Source organism: Trematomus bernacchii, unplaced genomic scaffold (genome assembly GCF_902827165.1).
Source record: "Trematomus bernacchii unplaced genomic scaffold, fTreBer1.1, whole genome shotgun sequence".
Lineage (NCBI taxonomy): Eukaryota > Metazoa > Chordata > Actinopteri > Perciformes > Nototheniidae > Trematomus > Trematomus bernacchii.
This window is the reverse complement of record NW_022987839.1, coordinates 6,071,263-6,098,405: the sequence shown is the minus strand read 5'-3', so window position 1 is coordinate 6,098,405 and position 27,143 is coordinate 6,071,263. Positions and strand designations below refer to the sequence as shown.

At 39.8% G+C, this 27,143-nt stretch overlaps 1 protein-coding gene across 1 annotated transcript; it reads left to right on the top strand.

Annotated features, from left to right (window-relative positions):
* The first annotated feature begins 17,145 nt into the window (after nt 1–17,145).
* On the top strand, nt 17,146–26,887 carry LOC117500118 (rho GTPase-activating protein 12-like). Its single transcript, XM_034152816.1, has 4 exons — nt 17,146–17,204; nt 21,448–21,578; nt 24,033–24,138; nt 25,084–26,887. The coding sequence occupies exons 1-4, from the start codon at nt 17,146–17,148 to the stop codon at nt 25,256–25,258; spliced, it is 471 nt and encodes a 156-aa protein (XP_034008707.1). The 3' UTR covers nt 25,259–26,887.
* Nucleotides 26,888–27,143: the final 256 nt, after the last annotated feature.

Sequence of the window (27,143 nt, the reverse complement as noted above, 5' to 3'; positions counted from 1 at the left end):
GATGTGCTTTAACATCTTCTCATGAGTTGTTCTGTAGATGTTGGAGTTTCTTTAGGCGGCGCTCCTTCCTGTGTCTGTTTAGCCATGGAGGCTGTCACTGCTCAGGAGGATTTCTGTTAACCTCAACTCATATTTCTCTGCATGGAAATGTAAACTTTGCTCTAAATATGTGTTGAATATCGATATTGATGTATTTGTATGTTGTTGTTTCTCTTGTAAAGCTTGTGTCTTTAGAGAGAAAGCACCAGAGCTTCTTTCATTGGAGATATTTTATTCTGGCCACTTTCTCAACAATAGAGACATTTATAATCACATGTATTATTTTGACAGATTATATATTATTGTTGTTGTTGTCCAATTAGAAAGTGGGTACTCTGATGTTTTATAGAACATTAATTATCATGATAATAATCAATAAGTAAATCATGTATGATTGTGTTTGAAATAGCTGAGATTCTGATTGTGTGGATGAAGTGAATCTGATCATGAAATCATTGAACAGACTTTACTGATGGGATGTGTGATCAAATTAAATGTTTGGATATAAATAAAGGTTTGTCTTTCAAAAATAAACAAAGGATGTTCTTCTTGTATTATGTCCAAGGTGCCATAACATTTAACCATTTTCATTCAAATCATTTCACTATATGCCTGGAATTTACTTCTTTTGTGACCGATTTAAGGGATATTAAAATGTATGTGTTCAAACCATCCTATGACCTGGGTTGGTTTAAACACTGGTGTTAAAGGGGCCCTATTATGCTAATGTTCAGGGTTCATAATTGTATTATGTGTCTCTACTGTGACATGTTTTCATGCTTTAATGTTCAAAAAGGCTTTATTTTAGACTTTGCTGACCATTCACATGCACACAAACACACACTACAGGAAAAGGAAACCCCAAAAAGCTTAATAGAATTTCTTTCATTAATTATACATGGAAAGGAATTAAGTTTAGTAACTTCTTCTCACATGTTAACTAGCCACACTCTTACCTACAGTATAGCCCTCTGACAAAGATGCACTTCCTCTCCTCCTCCATATTTCTCTTACCACCTTCTCCATAAAGACATCAGGCGCAATGATTCAGCGATAAGAAGATGCTGATATTGTACGGCTAGATGCTACTATTAATTCCCCAAAAATGTGTTAAAAAAATTCAAATATCATATAATCAAAGCACACAATGATACAAAGCAACACATATGCTTTAGATAAAGTGTATTAGACACAGGACATTGTTTTCTTTCATGTAAGAACATTTTATTGATTTGTAAAAACAAGTGTAACTCTAAAAAGGAAGGAGCCTTTGAGGTCTATCTGTGCTCGCGCCTGTTGTTGACAATCACTCTGAAGTCAGTGATTCATACTGAATTTAGGCCCCGCTCACACGGGACCGTTTGCGTTTATGCACAGTATGCGTATTCAAAAAAGTCTTCCGTTCACATGCATTTGTTTCATTTAACGTGTCTGTTCAAACGAGGCCGCTGGAAACGCTGTAGTACATATGCTGGGACTGTAAGTGGCGCTGTAACTTCCGCCAAAATACACCAAAAGCCGCGAAGAAGAGCAACCCGAGCAGCCCCGCTGCAATGTTGCCATGGCTACCCTTCTGTTTAAGCCCCGAAACTGAAACTGAAACTGAAAGAAACCGGGGAGAGGTGGGGCTATCACTATTTTTTCAGGAAATATTCGTATAGAGGTGATTACACGGACTCGGTTGACCCCCCAGAGCGTTTCGTTTGCAAATCTATCCACCTTGGGACCCGTTATTGTTTGTGGGGTCAGTTTCTATTGGCCTCGTGTAAATAATAGGGCTATACGCACGCGAAACTATGCAGATACAAGCAGTTTTGTCCTCGTGTAAACGGCGCCTGAATCTATCAAATATTGATATTCAACGATTTGTTTGATGCACATTCTCTGTAGTTAGAAAGACTCAAAGTCACACCTAGACTTTCCTTCACTGTGAACATGCTGAGCTGTAAGAAAGAGTAAAGTGACGAGCAAGAGTCCATTCAAAACTATTTAAAACGTTGTTGCTCTGCCAGCACAGATTGATTCAAAGTGAGCATAGAAAAGGTTTAATCTATCATCGTGTAGATAAAAAAAAAGGTGATACCCAGAGAAAAGCCATTTCAAAGTGTCCATTGAACTGACCTGACTGTGTCTGCTCACCTAATTAAACCAATGCAGGGATGACTTGCTGATGGGAAAACTATACTGCTGTTATCTTAAAAGAAAGACAAATTGTCTCTTAATAATCGTATTAAATGTATTTCTGTCATATTTTCTAATTCCAATTAAATGAAACCTGCTCTCATATTCCCAATTGTGCTCAATGGAGCAGAAGAACCTGAAACATTGAAAAAGATAAAAAAATGATGTTGAATGCACTCGAGAGTGAGATTAGCAAGAGATTCAAGGCATTAGGAAATGAAATGGCAGTGGAAGGGGGGGGGGGGGGGTGAAATAGGTAGTTTCAAAAGTAAAGGCTTTATTGTCCTATTTACAATATCAACAGCGTCGTTGGTGGCAAAGTAAACTTTTGAAGGGGCCCTATTCTGCTCATTTCCAGGTTCTCATTTGTATTCTGTTCCTCAGCTGTGACGTGTCTCCGTGCTTTAATGTTCAAAAAGCTCTTTATTTATCTCATACTGCCTGCAGCACCTCTTTTCACTCCTTCTGGAGGGAACTTTGGGATTTTAGCCTTTGCAGACCATTTACATGCACACAAACCTATATAACACACTACAGGAGAGGGAAAACCCTAAAAAGCATAACAGGGCCCCTTTAAGTACCTGGCTCTTCTAACAGTGCAGCATACGATATATTGAAGACGGAAGAAGGAAGTGCATAAATAATGCAAGAAAATGGTGCAAATGACACAATGCAGAGCCTCACCTGTCATACTCCAATGTAACGGAAAAACAACTAAAGAAAAACGAAATAGTAATAATAATAAAATGTCTCCACTGATCTGTGTAAGTGTGATTTATGTTTGATCCCAATCGCTTTTTATAGTCAAAATCAGCAAATTTGCCGAGCTCCGCTACGGGAGCGATGAGAAGTGAGGCAGGGACGAGCTCTGCCTCTCGTAAACCCACAGTAACTTGCTGGAGCACGGGCACTAATTTAGCGCGGGCACTTATTTTGTGAGCGCGCTCAAGCCAGTTACTGTGGGGTAAGGTGAGGCACAGATGAGCTCTGCCTCACTTCAGAATGCGTCACCCCACAGAAACTGGCTGGAAAGCGGGCCCTAAGCGCATGCCTGTTCCCATCTCACTGTAGGTCACCAATGTAATGTTTGTAGATCCCTTTATTACATTTATCCTCGCCATCCATAGTCTCTAAATAACTTATTTCACGTATATATGATATTTAGGCTCGCTGGTCTCATCATACAACGGCAATGAAACCAGGGGAGGCAGCCATAACCTCTGCCGCACTGAAGGGGGCGCACGTGAGCCCACAGGTTCTTGTTGCTACTGTTATTCTACGCAGAGACGGTAGACGCAAACAACAAACTAGACTTTAGAAACTACAGGAAGATAAGGAGGACTTTTACAAAAAAGTAATAGAGATTGTTGTCCAGAAGGATAGCATGGACTTCATCTTCAAGTCAAGGTACAGATGAAGCGTCTTATTTTGGACAGTTTAAAGTGCGAGGGTCGTGATCGGTTCATGCACGTTCCGTGATGGCCGGCCGGCCCCCAGTGAGACTTGATACCGCCCCCATGATAAATACATTTAATTATTGTGAAGCCAGCTGCAATGGATCATTGATCCACCAGGGGGTGCAGTGGGGTTCCACACTGGAGTCATGTGAAATCAACTTCTAAATAATAGATGTTGTTTAGTCGGAAAAAACGAACGAGCCGGCTCTCCCGATTTTTAATCCTAATTTAATCATCATCATTGATGTTTATGTTCGCCGAATTGACATGAAATCACTGACAAATATGAATATTCTGTATTCAACTTCATTGAAAACGATCAGGATGGGTGTTATTTTTCCCCACAATGACCAAGTCGCTGCAAATGATCCCATGTATTACATGTACATGGCCACATTCTCAACAAAGTTACGTAACGAAACATTCTGTATTCCTTGCTTACTTTTTATTTAATGCTTTATAACAGCTGGAATAGTTCGTTTAGAACAGGCACCTCACTCGCAATCTGCTCCTCCGCAACGCCTACCACCTACCTCCGGCTGAAATTATGAATGTACAGTAAGGCATAGTAATCATAGATAACACGGCAGGGTCCGTTACAGTTTGTTTTCATCTGATTTCAAATATTTCAAATGTCTGAAGTTAATAAATACATTCTCAGTGTTCAAGTCAATAATAGTCATATAAGAAAAGTACTGATCTAATAACAGAGATTTTATAAGGACTTTTCAATGTTCGACATCGCTCATGTGAAATACAGTAAACTGGATGTTGTGGTGCCGAGAGGCGGGGTATCAAAAGTACAAGCTAAACTTTTATTTAGCATCTGAACACACTTGTAAACAACGTGATGCCCGGGAAGCGAAGACCCGGCGGAAACAGCTGGTCTGGTTCACTAAAATGTCCGTGTACAGTATATCTGGTACTAATGTATAGCGGATCTTTGTTAAGATCCATATGTCACGGATAGAACTATATATTGAGCTTTAAAACAAATGATATATATTATAATAAAATAAACACCGGCTGTTGTTATGCCTGCTGTAACGTTTACTTTCTCCGTTCTCCGCTTAAGTAATTATTACTTCCTGGTTAGCTTTCCGCTCGAAATTTAAATCTGAAAATGGCAAAATAACGGAGAAAAAAAACGTTCACAGAGAAGACGACAACAATTGTCACTTGCACTTGTCATTTAGCATCTGAACACACTTGTAAACAACGTGATGCCCGGGAAGCGAAGACCCGGCGGAAACAGCTGGTCTGGTTCACTAAAATGTCCGTGTACAGTATATCTGGTACTAATGTATAGCGGATCTTTGTTAAGATCCATATGTCAGTAGAGATGGGATGGCAGAAGGTGCTATATATATATATATATATATATATAATTCCAAAGCTGGTAAAGACCTTTCAAATTTAGCAATAATAGTCATATAAGAAAAGTACTGATTTGTTCTTGAATCAACTTTTTTATGGAAAATGTTTATGTAATTTTATTTCATTTTAAATAAAATGAAAGACATTCACAGTTAATGTAATTAGATATACATTATTAATGCCATACATTTTTAAATGTAATTAGATATACATTATTAATGCCATACATTTTTGCATAAATATTTATTCAGTATGATAGCTGTCTAACAGAAGTTAAATCCATTTCTCACTTATTCTGACAATGTACTTAACCCCAAATAAAAGAACCCAATAAAAATAGTTGTTAAATAATAGTGAAGTCACGTTGTAATAACAATAACTCATCTCTCTCGGTTTTTTTTGTTTTCTTTGTGTGCTTTGCCAAAAGCCACTGTGTCAAGTGTCCTAGTTGGGTTACCGTAACGAACAGCAGCCGGCTCTCGATTTTTAATCCTAATTTAATCGTTTATGTTCGCCGAATTGACATGAAATCACTGACAAATATGAATATACTGTATTCAACTTCATTAAAATGTTATTAACGTGCCTAAACTCAGTAATTCACTAAAAATTACTGATCCCTCCGCGTCGCGGAGGGATCTTGATCCCTGGGTGTTATTTTTCCCCATAATGACCAAGTCGCTGCAAATTATCCCGCTTATTACATGGCCACATTCTCAACAAAGTAACGACATGACTCCCAATATTAATTAAAATGCTTTTATGGATTTAGAAAATATTTTTATTGATTTAAAACATAGTTCTATGTATTGATTTAAATTTACATGCATCCGCTAAGAAAAATAGTCCGTTGTTACCGTTTTTTAAACAGTCAGAATGAAACGGCAGCTCTCAGCTGTGTGTTCACACTCCTAACTCTGATCTTTCTTTTCCAACAGTTAAGTTAACTGTAGGTTACTCTGAGTGACAAGCTTACAGTTAGTGAAGTAACACTTTTTTTTTGTGAGTCACGACCTCGCTGTTTCAGCCCCCACCCCACTCTTTGTTTAAAACGAATTGGCCATTGGAATGTGTGTGTCCCAACCCCCCCCTGTGATATCTCTTCACAGGGGGGAGAGAGTTAGACGCTCGTGAATTGTCAACGGGGGGGGGCCTCTCTGCACGGAGGAGCCGCGGAGAAGTGAATCACAGTGATCTGCTATTTTAAAGTAAATTCAACACATATCGACCCTAAATATAGCATATATTAAGAACGAGAAAGTGTTAACATCGTTTTTTGTAAACATATGACCAATGTGCGAGGGTGATGACATCAGAGCATCGTCCTATGGGCTTAGCCCCGGACAGGTACAACAGGTATTCACTCAGAGGGGGGTAGTTACCCATTTACATGTCAAAAAGCAACATACAGTAGGCGGGTGGGGGATGGTGAACGTTTACATTTCTCTACAGCAGTGGTTCCCAAACTTTTTGTGCCCAAGGCACACCAAAGGACAAGTAAAAATCTCAAGGCACACCTATTGTGCGAAATAGCCCTTATAACACGTGTTATCACTCATATCATGTAAAATATCTGTAAATGTGCATAATTATTTACTAATGCCAAATAAAATGTATAGATAGAACAATCAGTGGTTCAAGTTAGTATATTCCTCAGTGTAACATATCCACTAGTTGCAAAGCTTAAACATTTTTATATATTTTTTTATTTTAAGGGAAAGGATGTTTTCACTACTCAGTTTGTCAACTATGTTACGGACAAACTTGATGTCATTACAATCATTTGATTAAGTCCTGCACTTCAAGTAAAATCAAATTTGAAAGGCTCTTGAGTCTATTCTACCATATATCCAAAGATTTTTTAAAGTTTAAAAAATAATTGTATTAAAGTTTTGTTTTTTCATGTGATATGTTCAGCACTGTCATTAAGTTTAGGGATATTTTGTATTATAAAACTACCATACAGGTCATTTTGATAGTTTTAAGAGATGTCATGTAAAACTCCAACCTGTGTAGATATACATTATACCATAAAGGATATCAGAAGCACTATTTTAGATATTTTAAATTTGAAAAAATGAGGTGCAACATAGTTGACAATGAAATCAAACATTTGACGCAAATAACATAGTTGACTGGATCCATCATTTCAATGGTAGGCCTTGCCTGGATGACCACATGTCATTTTCTTGAACAGGTTAACATCACATTTGCACATATAATTGAATTAAAATCATTAAACAATTGTAAACCATAACAATGTACGTAACATTGTTGATTGTCAATGAGTATATTAATTGACCATGTGCTATTATACATAAAATATTGTAAAAATGTAGAGGACAATCACCACAGTGTGTTCAAAATGTCTGCCAAAGAGGAACATGGCATCATGTGATGCTGGTGACATGGTATTGGGACAAACAATTTTTGAGTTAAAGGGGGAAGTTCTGTTAGTAACATAGTTGACAGAACTTTTGCGGACATTCATATATTAAGATATTTAAATTATTTAAAGGGGGAAATCAATTAAAAATATGTTATTATTCTTTAGTATTTAGACTTTTGAAATAAATGAATCATTTTTTAAATTTACTTTAATGGTTTTTATTCATTATTTTGAATCCAAGACACCCTCAACTGAAAAACGGACATAGCAAAAACTGACAATTTAAGAACATCATGACACATTTCAAGCTAAATAAAGCATAGGATGCACATAATGTTTGTGTGATATTATAACATGCTTTCCAATAATAGGCAAAATATCATATTTTGAAGAAAATAGTTAGAATAATTATAATTATCATCAATGGACATCAATGGACATGGAATGTACCCTAAATTGTAGAATCACTCAGCAGTTACATACACCAAACCTTCCAGTTATATTCCTATCAATATTATGAAGGCTTTTACAGAAGGGTTTGGTCATATATAATTCATAGCCTGAATTATATAACATTTTATACCTAAAAACATGGTGAAAATTGATATTTTAGGGCTGTTGACAGTATTTTCTGATTTATGGAGTGATACAAAGAGATATCCAAAATCCCTTCTGTAAAAGCCTTAGATACTAATATGACTACAAAATGAAACAATAATTTTGATCCTGGCTTTATCCAAAGTTCAGATTTCGGTTCCTGAAATGTGTTAAAATATGCGCATATTTCATGAGATAATGGTTCATTTGGATATTTAAACATGCTATTTCAGAAAACTTGTAATACAAAAAACAATTGCCTTATTGTAAGTAATTAACTGGAGAAATATTTAGCTGATATCTTTAAGTTAAAAATACCCTATTCACCTGGGGTGTCTCGCCTTAATTAGATGTTTGATAAGTGCAGATCACATAGTAAAACACGTACACAGATACATTATTTTGTATTTTTATTAAATTCGACAATGTCAATTTCACTTTCCACTATGTCCACCGTTGTTTTTCACAACCAATGGCAGAACTTTATTGAGGCCTGTAATTAGTCAACTACAGGTCTCTTGAGTCAGTCTTTTTCTTCCAAAAAGCTTGTGACAAGATGTTATTGCTCTTGGGGCATTAAAAAACAAGATTTTAACTTTAGTTTTTTATATAATATCTGCATTTTCTATTGTGAAAAACTAAGTCTTAGTTATTTAATATATAGCGCCATCTCCTGGTTAAACCCTGAAATTGGAGAATAGTGGGAGGGCCTAACATTCCTGAATACTGGTCTTTGGCAGGCAACTGGCTGGCAACTGGCTGGCAGTCGGCAGGAAGCTGTATGCTGGGGTCCAAAATAAGAGGCTCCATCTGTAAGACCACAACTGTAATGAAAATGAAAGAACAATCCAATATTTAGATTTTGGGTATCCTTTTGTTGAACGGTCTGTTTAAAATGAATCGAAGCATCAGACTAAAAAAGCTTTTGAAAATAACCGAATATTTCGATTAAGGTCAAAATATAATATTTGTAAATCTGACTCAGTGAGTCAGTGCCTCACCAGCCATGAACCTCACCGCACGTCACTGGTGTGAACATAGATTAAACAGCCAGCCAAAGTCTTTTGAGAGCCAGGGAATGAGCAGCCATGCTCCTTTATTGACTTATTTGCAGTCCACTTACATTACAACGGAGTGAAACTATAAAAAAGAAGAAGTTACAAGACACTTAATGATCTCATACATGCAAGTGTAACATACACAGATTAACACATGGGACCGCTAAGTGTAAACAAGGTAAATAAAGCTAATGCTAGCTGTGCAATAAGCATGTATACAGGCTAGTATGGCTAACGCTAGCATGTATGCTAACGCTACCGTGTATGCTAACGCTAGCGCGAATGCTAACGCAAATGCTAGCGCGAATGCTAAAGCATTTTCTCATTGTGTTTAAACATCTCCAAATGACATCACATAAACACAATATATGCTACTAAACATACAGTGTAAGGCTTACACTTACACTTACAGTCATTGCTTTCTGACGGACTTGACCCTTTTACTCTTCAGGTTGCATAGGGAAAATTAGTAGCAGTCTACTGCCATGCTATTCAGTTCACTTTCTCCTATTTCCTGTACCCGGTTTCCTGTCTAACCTTCAGTACAAATTTGACAAAATATAAATGTGCATATATGAAACATACAGGTCAATATCACCTTGCTATTGGTAGCTGAACTGTCAATACCCCAAAACAAATTCTTAGATAGAAATACCAAATGTTTTGTTATTTAGACAAAATTAACACTTACAGTTTCATGTCTTGTTACATAAGAATATATCATATGTGTTAAGTGTTATTATGGGAGAATTACTATTCTTGTGGTACTACTGCCTTATTAGGCCCATATTGAGCATATTAAGACCAAAACTCATGTACAACAACTTCCTTACTTGCAATAAATAAGCACTAATTAGAGGGTTATTGAGGAAAAACTCTCAACTAATGGCTTATTACTTGTAGAATATGGTCATGTAGAATAAGGCATTAATAAACATTTTATAATGACTAATAAAGAGCCAATATACTGCTAATATGCATGTTAATTAACAACTATTTGATGGTTAATTTGTGTACCTTAATATAAAGTGTTACCATAATTTTCTCTTTGGTTTGATTAGTTAAAAAATAGAAGACTTAAAAAGTCCCTTGTAAAAGTACTAAATAGCACCATGTTTAGCTAAATGTACTCCAAGTACTAAAAGTAAAAGTAGTCTTTATGCAGAATGGATAGGTTCACAGTATTATATTATGGCAATTATGTTATCCTGTTTTTATAAATGTACAGTAAGAGCATCCAAGCATTGTAGTTTGACAACGTGGACCAAATGTAGATACTACAAATACTGTGTAGATTACTGGTGCAGTACTGCAATATACCATATCAGCATATCAGGTCTTTTATATGTGCAAAGTAACTAGTAACTGTGAGTCCTTAAGTAAATGTAGTGGAGTAAAAAGTAAAATATTTTCCTCGGAAATGTAGATGTAGAGATTTGCTCACAGAAGGCTGAATTCAACCGATATTTTTATTAAAATGTTTTCTTAGTCTGGTGCACAATTATATTAATTTGAACACTGGGCAGCAAATGTTGTTGCACTATGCCACTTTCAGAAAAACATCCATCACAAATTCTTGAAATTTAAATGGTTGATGACTCAACATTTATTGATTAAAGAAAATTGACAAACGTGAAAATAAAACATACAATCAATCAATAAAAAAAAACGTTATTACAGACTCAGGGTCCAGATATAAATAATAAATGACATATAATAAATCACATACATAGCATAAAGCTCAATACTATTCAACCATAATCAACGACCAACAATATCAACTAAGAAAACTGTTTTCAACCATAAATCGATTACTCCGCCCCATTGCTGCCCCACAACCTCCTGGTGTCGTGACGTGCAACAGATGTTGTGTGAAAATAAAAAAAAAGATAATACATTTAAAAAAAAGTACATAGTCAAAATTATAACAAAAAAACATATTTGCGTCGGTGCCAGTCGCACACTCAAAACTTCCTTGGAGGATAATGTTCTAGTGTGCTGTACAATTTGACTGGAAGAGAGATGGACTGAAGTCTAGGCGTGGGTTTCCTTGAGCATTGCTGAGCCTCTCATGTCTGACTTGGAGGGCAGTGTGAATCTTGAGCAGCTCACGATACTCAGCGTTGATGTCGCAGTGCCTCCTCCCCAGATTGGTGTACTCCTGCTGCAGGTGGTGAAGCGCCTTATTGCTCTCATCCAGGGAATATTTCTGCTCCCTGAGCCTGAACTCGGTGTCACTGATGTTTCCAAAGTTGTAGTTTGTCTCTGCACGTTGTTTTTCCTGAAGCCTGGGGAAGGTTTCCTGAGCCTTCTGCAGAGACAAGGTCAATTTGTTGTTTTCCTCCAGAGTTGTGATCTGCTTCTTCAAAGCTTCTTGAAGCTCGACGCGGTGCTTTTCACACCTGGTCCTTTCTTTTTCCAAACTGGAGGAGATCTGATCAACAGTATGGTGCAGCTCAGAGTTTCTTGTCTTTTCCTGTTTAAGGGCTTCTTCGAGATCGGCCTGTCTCATCTTGATCTTTGACTCCTTTGCTTTGAACTCATTTACAATGCACTGTAGATTAGTGATGGTAAACTGATTGTCAGAAATGCTATCATTTTTCCTTAACAGCATCTCTTCATGGCCCGCAGAGAGAGAGCGGAGTTCAAATCTTTCTCTGTCATATTCTCTCTCCAGGACAAGGAATCTAGCCCTGATGTCAGCATTTTCCCTCCTTAATGTTTGCATGTCGTACGCAGATGCTTCTCTCAGTTGTTGAGTGAGGATTGAAATAGGTCCAGCTGACGCCTGCTTTCCAACCATCCTCTCAAATCGCTTCTTCTCACTTTTTAGAGACGACTTTAGGAGTTTCTCAACTGTCAGGCTCTTTTCCAAAGCCAGGGTCTTCTCAGACAGCTCTTTCTCTTGGCTCTGGATCTTCTTTGAGGCTCTGGAGAAACGAGCCTCCTCCTTCTTAAGGGCCTCCTCCAGTCTGCTGGAAGCTCCTCTGTCGCCCTGAAGCTTCTTCTCTTCAATGTGCTGTTTATTGACAGCAGCCTCCAGTTCACTTTGCAGTCTTTTGTTCTCATAGGTGAGGTGTTGGTTCCCCTGAGTCAGACGGGCCAGTTCTTCTGCATCCTTCTTCTGCTGAGAGACAGCAGCCTCGTTGTTCATCTGCAGTGAGCTGCTTTTTGTTTGCTCCTCTGTGAGGTCTGAGGCACACTTATTCACTCTCTCCTGTAGTGAGGTAACAATGCTGACCTTGGCTACAATGTCGCTTTGGAGATTCAGGACATTTGAGTGCAGGGATTCAATGTCTTTGTCTTTTTTCTGACTTTCCTCCTGCAACTCAGTGAGGCGGTCCTTTATTGCTGTAACTGAGGCAGTATTCAACACAATCAGCTCTGAGATTTCTCTTTGGTGCTGGCTGGAGGATGCATGATGATCTATCTGGAGCTTCTCAATCACCTTCTTGTCTTCTTCAAGCTCAGAAGTCATTATAGTGATTCTGTTTTTCAGCTTTGTTTCGCCACGCTGCGGCTCTTTTTGTGACTGTTTCAGAGCAGCGTTTATGAGCTTTATTCTATCACAAAGGGAATTATTTTCATCTTGCTCATACTTCAGAGCATTTGCAATAGCGTATTTTTTCTCTTCATCCAGGGCTTCCTGAAGGCCAGATGATTTGTCATATCTCTCAGATCTTGCAGATGATTTGTCAGATCTCGAAGATGATTTATCAGGTCTCTCAGATGATTTGTCAGATGTCTCAGATCTTTCAGAGTCCTCTGTCTGTGAAACATAAAAAAAGTATTATTGTGTTGTCTATGTGCAGTGTTTTTTATTAAGAAAACAGAAGTGGAGTATTAGCTTTTTTACAGTTTTCATGAGTGTAATTGTAGACATGTGTGCCACTGAATTGAATTCTTACCTCAGCTGTAGTTTTCTCTGTTGCTGGAGATGGAGGTCTGCTCCTTAATATCTTCCTCCACCTCCTCAGCAAACTCCTGAATCTCCTCTTTGATTTCTTCCTCCACCTCCTCAACATACTCAAGAATCTCTTCGGTTTCTGACTCTGTCTTATCATCAAAGTTCGCAATCTCGTTGATTTCAGACTGTTTCTCATCATCAAAGTTCGCAATCTCGTTGATTTCAGACTGTTTCTCATCATCAAATTTCGCAATCTCGTTGATTTCGGACTGTTTCTCATCACTAAAGTCCAAAATCTCTTCGTTTTCAGACTCTGTCTTACCATCAAAGTTCGCAATCTCGTTGATTTCGGACTGTTTCTCATCACTAAAGTCCAAAATCTCTTCCATTTCTGACTCTGTCTTACCATCAAAGTTCGCAATCTCGTTGATTTCGGACTGTTTCTCATCATCAAATTTCGCAATCTCGTTGATTTCGGACTGTTTCTCATCATCAAAGTTCGCAATCTCGTTGATTTCGGACTGTTTCTCATCATCAAAGTTCGCAATCTCGTTGATTTCGGACTGTTTCTCATCATCAAAGTTCGCAATCTCGTTGATTTCGGACTGTTTCTCATCACTAAAGTCCAAAATCTCGTAGTCCCTCTGCAGTCCCTCAGAAGCCAGGGTCTTCTCAGACAGCTCTTTCTCTTGGCTCTGGATCTTCTTTGAGGCTCTGGAGAAACAAGCCTCCTCCTTCTTAAGGTTCTCCTCCAGTCTGCTGGAAGCTCTTCTGTCGCCCTGAAGCTTCTTCTCCTCAATGTGCTGTTTATTGACAGCAGCCTCCAGTTCACTTTGCAGTCTTTTGTTCTCATAGACGAGGTGTTGGTTTCCCTGAGTCAGACGGGCCAGTTCTTCTGCTTCCTTCTTCTGCTGAGAGACAGCAGCCTCGTAGTCCCTCTGCAGTCCCTCCAAAGCCAGGGTCTTCCTAGACAGCTCTTTCTTTTGGCTCTGGATCTTCTGTGAGGCTCTGGAGAAACGAGCCTCCTCCTTGTTAAGGTTCTCCTCCAGTCTGCTGTAAGCTCTTCTGTCGCTCTGAAGCTTCTTCTCTTCAATGTACTGTTTATTGACAGCAGCCTCCAGTTCACTTTGCAGTCTTTTGTTCTCATAGGTGAGGTGTTGGTTCCCCTGAGTCAGACGGGCCAGTTCTTCTGCATCCTTCTTCTGCTGAGAGACAGCAGCCTCGTTGTTCATCTGCAGTGAGCTGCTTTTTGTTTGCTCCTCTGCTTTGGCTTTTCTCTCCTCATCCAGGGCTTCCTGAAGGCCAGATGATTTGTCATATCTCTCAGATCTTTCAGAGTCCTCTGTCTGTGAAACATAAAACAATTATTATTGTGTCGTCTATGTGCAGTGTTTTTTATTAAGAAAACAGAAGTGGAGTTAACTCTGCATCAATGGGTGTGAACAAGTATGCTGTGATCAATTGCATTAAAGATGATTTACTATTTTGATTGATTTTTTTGAAAAACTTTAGTAAAGAAACTAAAGCGTTGAGTATTAGCTTTTTTACAGTCTTCATGAGTGTAAGTGTAGACATGTGTGTCACTGAATTGAATTCTTACCTCAGCAAAGGAAGTGTCGCTGTAGTTTTCTCTGTTGCTGGAGATGGAGGTCTGCTCCTTAATATCCTCTTGAACCTCCTCAAATTCCTCCTCCACCTTGTTTGTAAACTCCTGCCCCTCCTCCATGGTTTCCTGCACCTCCTCCATGGTTTCCTGCACCTCCGCCATGGTTTCCTCCAGGATTTCCTCCTCAATTTCCTCCTCGATCTCCTCCTCAACAGAACTGTCCTCAGATGGACAATTCTTTCGGAGCCATCGAGAGTTGTTGAACGTCTTGTTGAAAACTGATCTTACTCTGTCCATCTTATTCATCGTGAAGAAATAGCTGCTTCTTACTGATAATGTGAACTCGATGTGGCTGGGATAAAACCTGGCTTGTTATCGTCCTGCACAAACTGCAAATAAGTTGTGTAGCTATTTAACCAGAGAGCATGCTCTCTTGCAGACAATATGATATGACATCATCAGGTTCAGTAAGACTTCAGAGCCGAACATTCCGGAATGTGCTTTGGTCTATACCGACACATTCTACATTCCATTTCAAAGTATTCTAAATTCAATTTCAAAGTATTCTACATTCCATTTCATTTCAGACATTCCATTTCATTTCAGACATTCTAAAAGTATGGAGGAAAGTCACCTGATAAGCAAAGTTAGTTCATGGAACTAAAGAGCAGATCGCGTTCACACCAGAATAAGTCCCTGAGGGAAGATTACGCAAATGAACCCGCTGACGTCACTTCTTCTTCTTCTGCTTTGGGTTTACTGGCAGGCCGCAAACAACTTCATGGCGTATCCTGCCACCCAAATTCCCCGGCCATAGTTGGGGACTGGCTTCAGTAGAAGCTGCTGGGAAGCTCCTCTGAGTCCCCACGAGTCTGCAGGAAGTTTCACTGATCCACGTCCCCTCCCCTGAGCCAAACGATAACTTCTGGCAGCTATCCTACTTGCTAAAGGGTAGGCAGATGGACTGGGGTACGTTGTAATGTGATTTTACATGTTATAAAGAGAGTAGGGGTGTAACGGTATCCGTATTCGTCCCGAACCGTCACGGTTCGGACGTCAAGGTTCGGCGCATGCAGTCACACGACGAATACGCCTTTTTTTTATAAAGGGAAAAAAGTCTGACACTCAGGGCAGTATCCATTACACTATATATAATCCAGGGGGCGGTATTGCGCCTAAAAGCGGTTTGCCTGCCGCCCTTAACCTGTTAAGCCCGAGAGACCCCGGGACCGGGGTACTGCCGCAACATCTTGCAGGAAACAGTGTCTGAGGGCATGTTCATTTAATAAAACTATGAATGTTTTATATCCATGTAACGGGAAGAAACTCATCTAACTGATCATTTTTTTTTTTTTTTCAAAAGAAAACCCACAATGCTAACACTGAGCCTCTGAATTAGCAACGAGCTAAAAATGCTAACACCTTACTGCACCGAAAATCACTCACAAAACCTTATTATTTATCTTTTCACCACATCCAACACATCGTTTCACATCGTGAGGTGACACAGAACGACACCGACATTACCACTGAATTATACGTATTTGCGACGTTATAAGCAAAAACGGACATCAAAACAGGTGACGCTAGGTAGTTAAAAATGCTAACATTTTTACCTTGGCTCTGTAGTCTCTCCAAAGTGGTCTTCAATGGCATTAAAACGATAAAAACGCTGCTGAAGTTAATCCATAGGTTAATCTAATGTGTCTGTGTCCCTTTGAAATGATTTCTGATAATCCATAAGCATTAAAACTGCTTTTCCGTTTCCAGATGTCAGAGCTAGAGATAGGTCCACTCTGATGCAAAATTACATGCGCGAAGCCCCCACCTCTTCTCTTCAAAACGTGTGTGTGTGGGGGACTCCCCCTTCGATTCTATTGGCTCTAACGGTCAGAAAGAGGTGTCAACCATCAAAATCGAGCAAGGGGGGCCAGAGATATGGAAAATCCACCCAAATGACCCCAGAAGTGGTTTCTTTTTGCTAAATCTCTCTAAAAAGGTCAAATGTCACTTGTTTTGCATCAATCTTGATACAGGGTACTTATTATATGTTGTACTTTGGATTCCTAAAGCTTTTAGTCTACTAACCCATCATCCAAGGGTGGTTTTCACTATAAGTAAAAAATTATTTTTGGACGGACACTATAATTTACAGTTTTTTACTATGTAAAATCTGAATTTTCTTTAAAATAAAAAACATCTATATTGATTCTGACTTTTCTACATCCAACTCACAGGTTTATCATTACTTTGAGAAAAAAGATTATTAATTTAACCCTTTTAGAAGGGAAGATATGGTCATTTGTTCTGGGAATGTCATTTTCGAGCCTGAGACCTGAAAAACAGGCTCAGGGCTTAACAGGTTAAACAACAAATGAAGAACAAGAAGAAAACACAACAAAACGAACAAAATACAAGAAGAAGAGAAGTTAGTATGGCGATTTCAGATAACACACAGGAGCTAGAAGACCCACCTGCTTCTTTTAAATCAGCTGTGTGGGAACATTTCGGGTTCCCTGTGGACTACAATAACGATGGAGTGCAAGTGGTGGATCGGGAGGACGGTGTGTCGGCGTTGTTCGACAGCGGTGCGGTATGCTAACACACGCCAAACATGCTAAATCATATCAGAAGGCATCACCCAGATTTGCCAATCACCGGAGCCCGGCGAAAGACAACAGCAGTTCAACAGCTTATCCCCGCTGTTTTTAAGAAGCCAATAGACATGCAAGCCAAGAGACCAAAAGAAATAACGGAAGCTATTGGCATATATATTTCAACGGCTATGCGCTCTTGAAACACTTTCTTATTATTTATTTTGTAATATTTTCAAGACATTCTTTTTAGTTTTACAGCTTGATGAAACCTTCTTGTTTGAGATCAGCCATTATAGATAATATGGCCATCTGTGTGTGTGTGGTACTGTTTGTGGTTTGTTTTTCACTGTGTTATACAGTTAATTATTCAAAATGTTAGAATTCCTTATTTTTATACTGAAACTTGCACTACTGTTCAAAAATAAATAACAACAAACCTGGAATTATGCATGTGGGACTTTTTTTTCGCTTTTTCTTGTTGTACCGAACCCGTACCGAACCGTGACCCCCAAACCGAGGTACATACCGAACCGTGAATTATGTGAACCGTTACACCCCTAAAAGAGAGTAGCGAGTGACACAATTTATAGTTTGAATTTGTACGTCACACCAAGTGTGGGACCCAAAGGACTCGGGTTAATGGAGAGGGGAGACTCGTCACAACCAGCTCATTTCTAGGATCCGGGTTAATGATCCGGATGAATCAGGACTCGCCCATCTCTACAACATTGAGAGATGAGAGAGAAGAGAGAAGCGAGAAGAGAGAAGAGAGAGATAGAAAAGAGAGAAGAGAGAGAGAGAGAGAGATATTTGCGAGTTGCATAAGAACTGTAAGATAGCAGTTCATAAAGTCAAGTACCCCTCAAAAGGTCTGTTTATTTCATTTTAAGGATGCGCACCAAGCAACATCTCCAGGTGCTCCTTTGAGAACCAGGGCAAAAAAGTTATGTGCACCCCTGGTCATGTGATCTTTGCTGTTATGTTCACCATTGGTAGTCCCTCCGGCCAGCAGGGGCTGGGGTAGAGCAGTAACAGCCTGAATGACAGGGTGGTCTAAAGGCACTGCATTACTTGAGAAGTTTCTTGTGAGAAGTTTGGCTGACATGGTCCCTTATGTGTTACTGTTCATGAACTTAACTTATAATAAAGATTATTGTGTTACCTGATATCTGCCTGCTCCCCGTGTGTGTGGGTTAATTGGGGGATTAAAAGAACTGGGTGCCAGCCAGTGGGCCATTACATGGAGGGCTCACTGGCGACACATGCACCCTTTAGGCCTGATGGTCAAACAGCTTCAACTGTTATACTGACTTCAGTTTCCTCAAAGTTTTTCATTGTTGTTTTTATAAATGTCTTACATGAAGCCTTTTTCTGGTGTTTACATCCTTATTGATGAGTCAACAATAAAGCAGTTTGGTGTTTATGGTCATTAGGCATGTGTATTTGTTAGGGATGCTCCGATCGCCAATTTTGGGGCCGATCGCCGATCGCCGATCGCCGGAATCAGTATCGGCCGATACCGATCGCCGATCCGATCGAGTGGGCGGGGCCTAAATGGAAGATTTAAACATCACTTTAAATCTTCCATTTAAAGTGATGTTTAAAACTCAGTTAATGGGGCTCATTCACTGGAGCTTCCACAAACAACAATCAACTTAATTATTACATTCAAATTATGTATATTATTCAAGTTTACATTAACTTTGGATAATACCACGGGAGAAATGAGCGGAAGCGCTCTCTCCCTCTCTCTCTCCCTCTCTCTCCCCCCTCTCTCCCTCCCCCTCTCTCTCCCCCTCTCTCCCCCTCTCTCTCCCCCTCTCCTGACAGCCCGTCAGTATCGTCTCATGCAGCTCGCTGATCCAGTAATGTGTGAGGCCGACAGTGAAGAATAAACATATTTATAACTAGTTTAGCTTGTTCCAGAGGTAGATCAAATAGCTAAGTGTGTTAGGTCTAACTCTTGTGTGTTTCGCTCCGCTCACCGGTCCGTCACAGCGGGTGGAGCTGCAGGATTTCTGCTTCACACACACTTTGCATACCGCTATTTTACTGTCTTTTTCGGACACCTTAAAATAATGCCAGACCGGTGAAGCCATTTTGGCGAGCTTGTTTTGCCGCGTACAGAGAAAAGTGTCATGTATTTTACGTCATGCGATCGGCCCTCGCGATCGGCATGTTTAGAGAGCACCGATCGATCGGTAGAGAGTGAGTATCGGCAGATCTCGATCGGTGACCGATCGATCGGAGCATCCCTAGTATTTGTTGATTGGTTCATGTTTGTAGCATTTTTAATGGCAGTTTTTTGAAAGTGGCAAACAAGTGAATATGTCAGATTTCTGTGTCTTACTGTGTCCTACAAAAAGTGCCAAGTTGAATTGCATAGTGGGTTCAGAGCTGAACATGTGTTTAGAGTTTTGGAGATTTGAGTTGAGGTTTTGCTTTTTGACTGTGAGTTTAAATAATTATGCTTTATGTGAAATTTGTGTGTTAGCTACTGAAAAAAACTGTAACAACAACAATGGATATATGGACAGCAGCAAGAGGGAGAGGTAGAGGGAGGATGAGAGAGAGGGAGGATAAGAGAGAGGGAGGATGAGAGAGAGGGATGAGGGAGAGAGGGAGGATGAGAGAGAGGGATGAGGGAGAGAGGGAGGATGAAATGAAGTCAGTTGAAGAGTTCAAAGTCAAAGTCAAAGTCAGCTTTATTGTCAAGAATTCTACATGTTGTCCATCCAGAAATATCGAAATATCGTTTCCCGCAGTCCTACAGTGTGACATATATACATCAAACAAAAAACAAAAAGGGCCTAGATAAACATGGTATACATTAAACAAAACAAACGGCCTAGATAACCGGGGTATACAGTTTAAAATGTTAATAATATAATTGAAGTGTTCAAAGTACAGTTTCAGTGCAGTAGCAGCGGAGATGGGCAGAAAAGTGAGTTAGGGGGTTAGAGTCCAGGACCATTTGGGGCAGGGGAGAAAGGTCGGAGGCAGGGTGGAGAGTTCAGTGGAGAGATGTCAGAGAGGGGGAGAGAGGGAGGGAGGGAGGGAGGGGAGAGAGTTCAGCATCCTGACCGCCTGGTGGAGGAAGCTGTTGCCCAGCCTGGAGGTGCGCGAGCTGAGGCTGAGGAACCTTCTTCCTGAAGGCAGGAGGCTGAAGAGGCTGTTGAAGGGGTGGGTGGAGTCACCCACAATGCTGAGTGCTTTGCGGGTGAGGCGGGTGTTGTATATGTCCTCTAGTGATGGGAGTGAGGCACCGATGATCCTCTGGGCAGAGTTCACTATGCGCTGCAGGCTCTTGCGGTCGGCGGCGGTGCAGCTTCCGAACCACAGCGTGATACAGCTGCTGAGGATGCTCTCGGTGGCGCCTCGGTAGAAGGACAGCATGATGGGGGGTGATGCTCCGGCTCGCTTGAGCTTCGCTTGAGCTTCCGGATGAAGTACAGGCGCTGCTGGGCTTTCCTCGCTAGAGCGGTGGTGTTGTTTTTCCAGGTGTTATTTGCAGTATAATGGTTGGAGCTGTATGACCGTGAGGCCTACAGGTGATGCTTCTTCTGCAGGTGGATGAGGGGCTGTGGTCAGACCCAGCTAGGTGGTAAAATACAGAGTATTTTCCTTTCCTGTGCTTTTTTGTAAAAACATTTAGTTGTATTTATTTTTCCTCAAAGTTTTCAATTTACTGTATTTGACAAAGGCATCCTTGTTGATGACATACCTGTAACTATGAGTTCTGCATGAATGTTTGAATTTGTTTTGGAGTATACAAAAGTATAACAGCAGTATATTTGTGTTTCTACATATTTTTGTAGACTTCAACAATCTTTATACGCCATAAAAGACGAGTGTGCTTTAGATTGAGCCCCACAGTGTGTAATTGGTTGGAGAAAGAGTCTGGTACTTTAAATGAAGTGTGCCATTAGATGCAAAAGTTTGGTTTTGGTAAGTGTTAGTGTAGTTTTGAGTGCAGTGCTCCCTTCTGCAGGGTAAATGAGGTGTTTTGCACTTTGTGTGTGGTTTTGTGAATTGTGTTTTGAGAAAATAAGCCCTGCTTTAAAAATACGTGTTTTAGCACAACTTTAATGTAAGTGGAGTTTTTAAGCTTGCTGTGTAATGTATGTTAATATCTTGATGTGTGAACACTTACACCACCCTTCCTGTTCTCTAAAACATACTCTCTGGTTGCTTCACACTTCCTGTCTTGTGGGTGGGTTAGCTGCTGTATTTAAACAGTACATATTTTAAAAGACGCCTCATACAGCTTCGAGTGTTACTGAGACACAGTTCCCTCCGTCACGGAGTGCGAGGGTGTAGGCTGGTTTATCAACCACACAAGTCAAATTCTGCTTTAACTGCTGTTACTGGTGAGTTTGCTTTTATAACAAAATTATTTTTTGACTCTCATTACCCTTTTTTCACATTCTTATATGACAACCTGATGATATTGTGTTTCAAGCCAAATCTGATGTTAATTATATTTTACATCATCAAACATCGAGTCAAATCTATTTTGTAACATTGTCACACTAAAATATGAAGAAGAAAATCTATGTAACAACACCGCTGTTTTGTACATTTATATTATCAACATAAACAAACTTCCTGTTTTTTAAGAGGAAGTTGACTAACTTAAGAACTGACAGAAATAACTGACCAAGTATTGGTAGTATTGTAGTTCTTATTTGATTTCTGAATCCAAAACTGCTTAATTGTAATATAAAGTTGAGTGATAAGTTATAAGTAAGGTCTTTTTTTACTAATTTCTCCAACATACAAGTCAAATTCTGCTTTGTCCTGAGACCATTTTCAGCCTCGGTGAAAGAGGAAGTGAACTGATGACACTTATAGTTCTCTATTACCTTTTATGGTGTCAACAGTGTTGAGAAAGAGACAAGCCTTTTTGAACACGACACCATGTCAGTCTAAAACTTTAAAACCAGGGCTCTAAATAAGGGTGCTTATTTTAAAAAGACTGTATGCATATGTGGTAATTCAATGAGGAATTACTTTTTGTAAGATATCATACAACCTTTATGAGGATACATTATTCACATTTCAACAAGATGACAGTAATTTCTGTATGTAGTCCGAGGACTGTAAGATATTTTAACATCAACTGTTCTTTGGTTGAAGTAGTGAGTAACTTAATAATTGGTTAACAAACATAAAAGAAAAAGTTGTGTTGTTAAATTGTCAATATGCAAACAATGCTAAAAGGTTTCAAATCATAACAAACTGTTGCAGCAAATTCCCTAGTTTGATTAAACTAGTTTGTGTTTTTGCATGAATAATTATGGAAAGCCATTATGGAACATTTTATTGTTCCCTTTTACATTTAATGTGTCAACAAAGATGACTGATTTCTGCAGTCTGTTGTTGGGAAATTGGCAGGTTAGACAATTAATACTCGAGGGCAGTGGCGTCGCCTGGCCTGGGCATCCGGGGCTTTAGCCCCGAATGTTTTTTCTGTAGCCCCGGACAATTCTCCCTCAATAATATAATACATTAACCGTGCTTTACGTGAACCTCATCATGACACAAGAGAGGACGGCAGCACTGTAATTTCCCGTGTTCAGTGAATGCAACAGAGGCATGACACCAGACCAATCAGAGAGTTGCATGGAAATAAACGTGTGCTTGTGTCATTCAAGCTCGGCTCTGTGTGTGTGTGGCAATAGCGCATTTAGTGTGATAGAGAGAAAGAGAGGGAGAGAGGGGGAGGGAGGGACCGCTGCCAGCAGGGAGTGTTGTTAGCATCTGGTTAGCTAGCTGCACTAACGGACATAAGGAGCTGTTTGTTCCACAAGAAGCTGGAGGAGAGTCCTCTCCTCTCAGACTGAGAGACTCAGGTGAGCTAAAGGACTCTCTGAGTGTTTAGATACTTAACTTTAGTCTAAGTTATCTCAGTGGGTCTCAAACGGTTTGGTCACAAATTATTCAAAAGATTATTTCCGCGGCACACCTTCATATGATCATTATAGTTATACAAAAAATAAGAGAATAAAGGAAAAACAGTTATGAAATACTATATGGCAGTAAAACAAGAATAGAGTTTAAAAGGGGAGTGATTAGTAAAATATCCATAAAGAAAAAGTACATCTGTTTACAGTTCTGCTTCATATGGGTGCTGAGAGAGGTATCCATAGATCTCTTCATTTTGCTCTCAAAGTGCACCAGATTGATGCTTTTAACTTCAATATTTAAAAAAAAAATCTTCCCGGGGGAGCTTCCCCCCGGACCCCCCTAGAGGAGGTGAGCCCCCCACTCATAAAAAATACCACTTTACCCCTGCCTATATGCCGTGAGCTGATTATCGAGCCTTCATTGTAACAGTCGCGGGTGTACTGTGTGTGTGCGTGTGGGGAGTGTTGCAGTAAAAAATGCCACTAGTGCCGCCGCCACTGTGGGCTAAGCCCCGAATGTTTTCAGGTCCAGGCGACGCCCCTGGGTATCAGTATGTTGTTACTTCGGCATCATTTTGAAACGTGTATTACTATTAAATCACGGTAAAATATGTTCATTTTGTTGTAGTTGTAGCCCCATTGCCAGCGATTCTCTCTCTAGTTCAGCATATTCAGCCCGGTTGTTGGCCCGGAAAGAACCTGGATTTTGGAGAGCCAGAAAAACTGTGAAACAGTACCCGTTAGCCTCTTTGTAAACAGCGTAGTACTCATATTGTCTTTTATTGGGATTAAGTAAAACAATCTGCATATGATGTGGATGTGGAAGTAGTCAGTGAAACAACAGAAGGAGGCATGAGACTCTTTGATGAATCCAGATGATTCACTTTGATAAATGTTGTGTTTTCTGTTGTGCAGAGAGTCCAGACTACAAGCAGCGGGTTCAGTCCATCAAAGATCTGGTCCGACAGCTGCCCGTCTGCAACCACGACACCATGCAGACTCTCTTCAAGCACCTCAGGAAGTGAGAACAACACTCTCTTACTGCTGTATCATTTGTTTTTCCTTTTCATTTGCTTGCTGTGTATAATGCCGACAAATCAAATCACACTTTGTTTGCCTTTCTCTGGCGACATCTGCGGCCTGAGGCATAATATTTTTGAGTTGTCCGTCAGAAATAACTTCCAAACATCTGTCTGTCTGTCCGCCTCGTTCTCCTGAACATATTTCAAGGAATGCATAGAGGGAACCTTTTCAGATCTGGCACAAATGTGGACTGTGACTTAAAGATGAACTGATCAGAAATGTGCGATGAAAGCTAACTGCTAATTAGGACAATTTCACAAATAGGATTAGATAGGCTGATGACAATTTGGACGAATTTAGTTGAGGCATACGATCGAGACTCTGTAATACTAGTATAGCGGATTCATGAGTTGATAATAATGAAAGAATATTGAGTTTTTCCTCCATATTTGTAGGCTTTTTCTCATTCTATAAATGTACACCTATATTTTCAGAAAATGACAAAATAAATCACGAATGAATGTATAAATACGTCTAAGAAATTCAGAGTTTTTTACTCGTTACTCCCCTGCCCAGGTTTGTATATTTCACCTACAACGGCCTAAATAAACCATCATACATATCTGATTATAAAAATACTGCAGCATTACGGAGCAGATTGTAAACAGTATTTCTGAGAGAATTCTGTGTTTATTACGTATCTGCCACCACGTTTTTTGCACTACTCAATACTGTTAATATTTACTTCATTATGTGACCGTCTATGTTTCCTGTAGATATTTGATTCGCTCGTTTTACTGCACTGTTAGTGTAACGTTTTGTTATTATGCTGCTGTGTTTATTGTATTTTTGTAACTCTGGCACAACAATTTCCTTCAGGATAAATAAAGTCTTATCTTATGTCAGGATTTATTTTCATTTCCAAATGATGTCTCCTCTCCAGGGTGATCGAGTACAGCGAGGAGAACCGTATGACCACTCAGAGCGTGGCCATTGTGTACGGCCCCACGCTGCTGCGCCCCGAACAGGAGACGTGGAACATCGCGGTCTACATGGTGTACCAGAACCAGATCGTGGAGCTCATACTGCTGGAGTACGAGAACATTTTCGGCAGGTAGAGAGAGACGCTGGAGGACGAGCCTCTTGTTTTTCTCTCTCACTCTCCCAACGCAGAGCTCTTCCTAACCCAGCGTGGCCCTGCCGAACACAGCCTGGCTCGGATCGGCTCGACTCAGCTTCTCTTCATCTCAAATTGTAGTCAATGGCTTTCTCCTCTCGTACAACCTCCGGACCAAAGCTACGCAAATGTGTCATAAACCAAACCATAGATGTATCTAACTAGCGACCAAGAAACAGGTTTGCACTTTTCACTATCTCATTTTCTCCTGCAGCTGCGCTTGTGCCACTTTACTGCAATAGTTGACGTCCAAATGTCCCGACACTGGATTCCTAATACAGGGCCATGAACGCCTCGTCTACTGCACAGAGACCAAAGCATCAGTTGGCTCGAAGTAAGAAGGAGGCGTCAGTATTGGAGGTTGGAGGCTGGACTGTATTGTATAACCTGTCACCACTCCTGTAAGAACCACACTGGGGAACCAAGAGAAGAAACCTAACTGCTGTGCTTGGCTTTAGACGTTTAGACACTAAGAGAAGCAACGTGGAGAAGAAGGGATGATATGGAACGCTTTTATTTAGGAATGATATGAACATTTACTGCCCTTTCCGTACAGTTCTCCCTTTGTCTTTCCTTTTATTTCAGCAGGAATGCTTCACCATCAAAATGACCACTTGTATATCAAATTACTCGACCCGTGTTTTCTTACGTTTTTGAAGAAGATGTCGTTTTTCTTGTATCCCTCTACGGTAGGAAGAATTCAAAAAACAGTTTGATGAATTGACGTAAATTGGGACGTATTTTAAACCCTTTATTTAAAAGCTCTCACATTTTGTGTAGTAAAGCTCAATTATCCTGTCACATGCTAGTAATTCCATTTATTTATAAAACCTTACATTATAAAAGACATCAAAGTTTCACATTTGAGCATCATTTGACCCTCCGTGAGACTAGTCATGTGGAAGTGCTTTAAATAGTAAGCTCTTAATGAAGAATTCAAGATAACGTGGTGAATAATTGTCTTTTTGGAAAATGGTCATTCCTTTAAACGTTCCCCTTCTGCCTCTTTCCATCTCTTTCTTTGTTCTTCTTCCTGTATTCCTGAAATACTGGACCAGGGTCCTCTGAACACACGAGAGGTTTCCACTCTGTAATATATCTGCACGCCACCTTCTCCATTTGGCTTTATGAACAAATCACCTTGCAGCAGCCAGAACTTGAACAACAAACAAATGGTACTCAGCTGTGTCTTTCCTTGACTCATGGATATGAAATGTTAAGGCCAACCGTCTTTGAACCATGACTCCATTGATACATCTGAACAGTGTTTATGTGTGTGCATGTGGACGAGGGGGGGGTGGATGAATGAATGGACTCAATGACAATATATTGTACAAATAGTGAATATAAATATGTATGTTTGGAATGTTAAAGAATATGATAAGAGGGAGAAATCACTATTGTTGTGATCGTTGTGTGACCAACAGAGGAATAAAGTTCTGAACTGGGGATGTGGAGGTTTACCTGAGGTTCAGGTAAATGAAAGATTGTTTGAATGTAACTTTGGAGAGTAACTGTTGGCTTTACCAAACTGGAATAAAGACCTCTGATAAGAGATATTTCCAAAGGAGATATGTGTTGTTTCTTTTACTTATGCAAACATTTACATCTGCGTTACATAAGCTCTATGTAAGTCAGTGTGAGGATCAAGAAGGTGACTTGTCTGATGATCATGCGTGTTCAAATATCTGCATGCTTCTCCTGTATTTAATCCTTTATAGCTCACAATTTAAAACAAATAAACCATAAGGGACAAGACACAACATACATTATAGGTCAAACCTTTACAACTTCTACTTTCACGATTGATTTAGAAAGCAGAAGTT

Excerpts from the sequence above, each read along its gene's own strand:
- LOC117500118 (XM_034152816.1), top strand. The coding sequence starts at position 17,146 with ATGGAGTGCAAGTGGTGGATCGGGAGGACGGTGTGTCGGCGTTGTTCG. Across the intron at positions 21,579-24,032 it reads TGCTTTAACTGCTGTTACTG|AGAGTCCAGACTACAAGCAG; the intron begins GTGAGTTTGCTT and ends TCTGTTGTGCAG. Across the intron at positions 24,139-25,083 it reads CTCTTCAAGCACCTCAGGAA|GGTGATCGAGTACAGCGAGG; the intron begins GTGAGAACAACA and ends TCTCCTCTCCAG.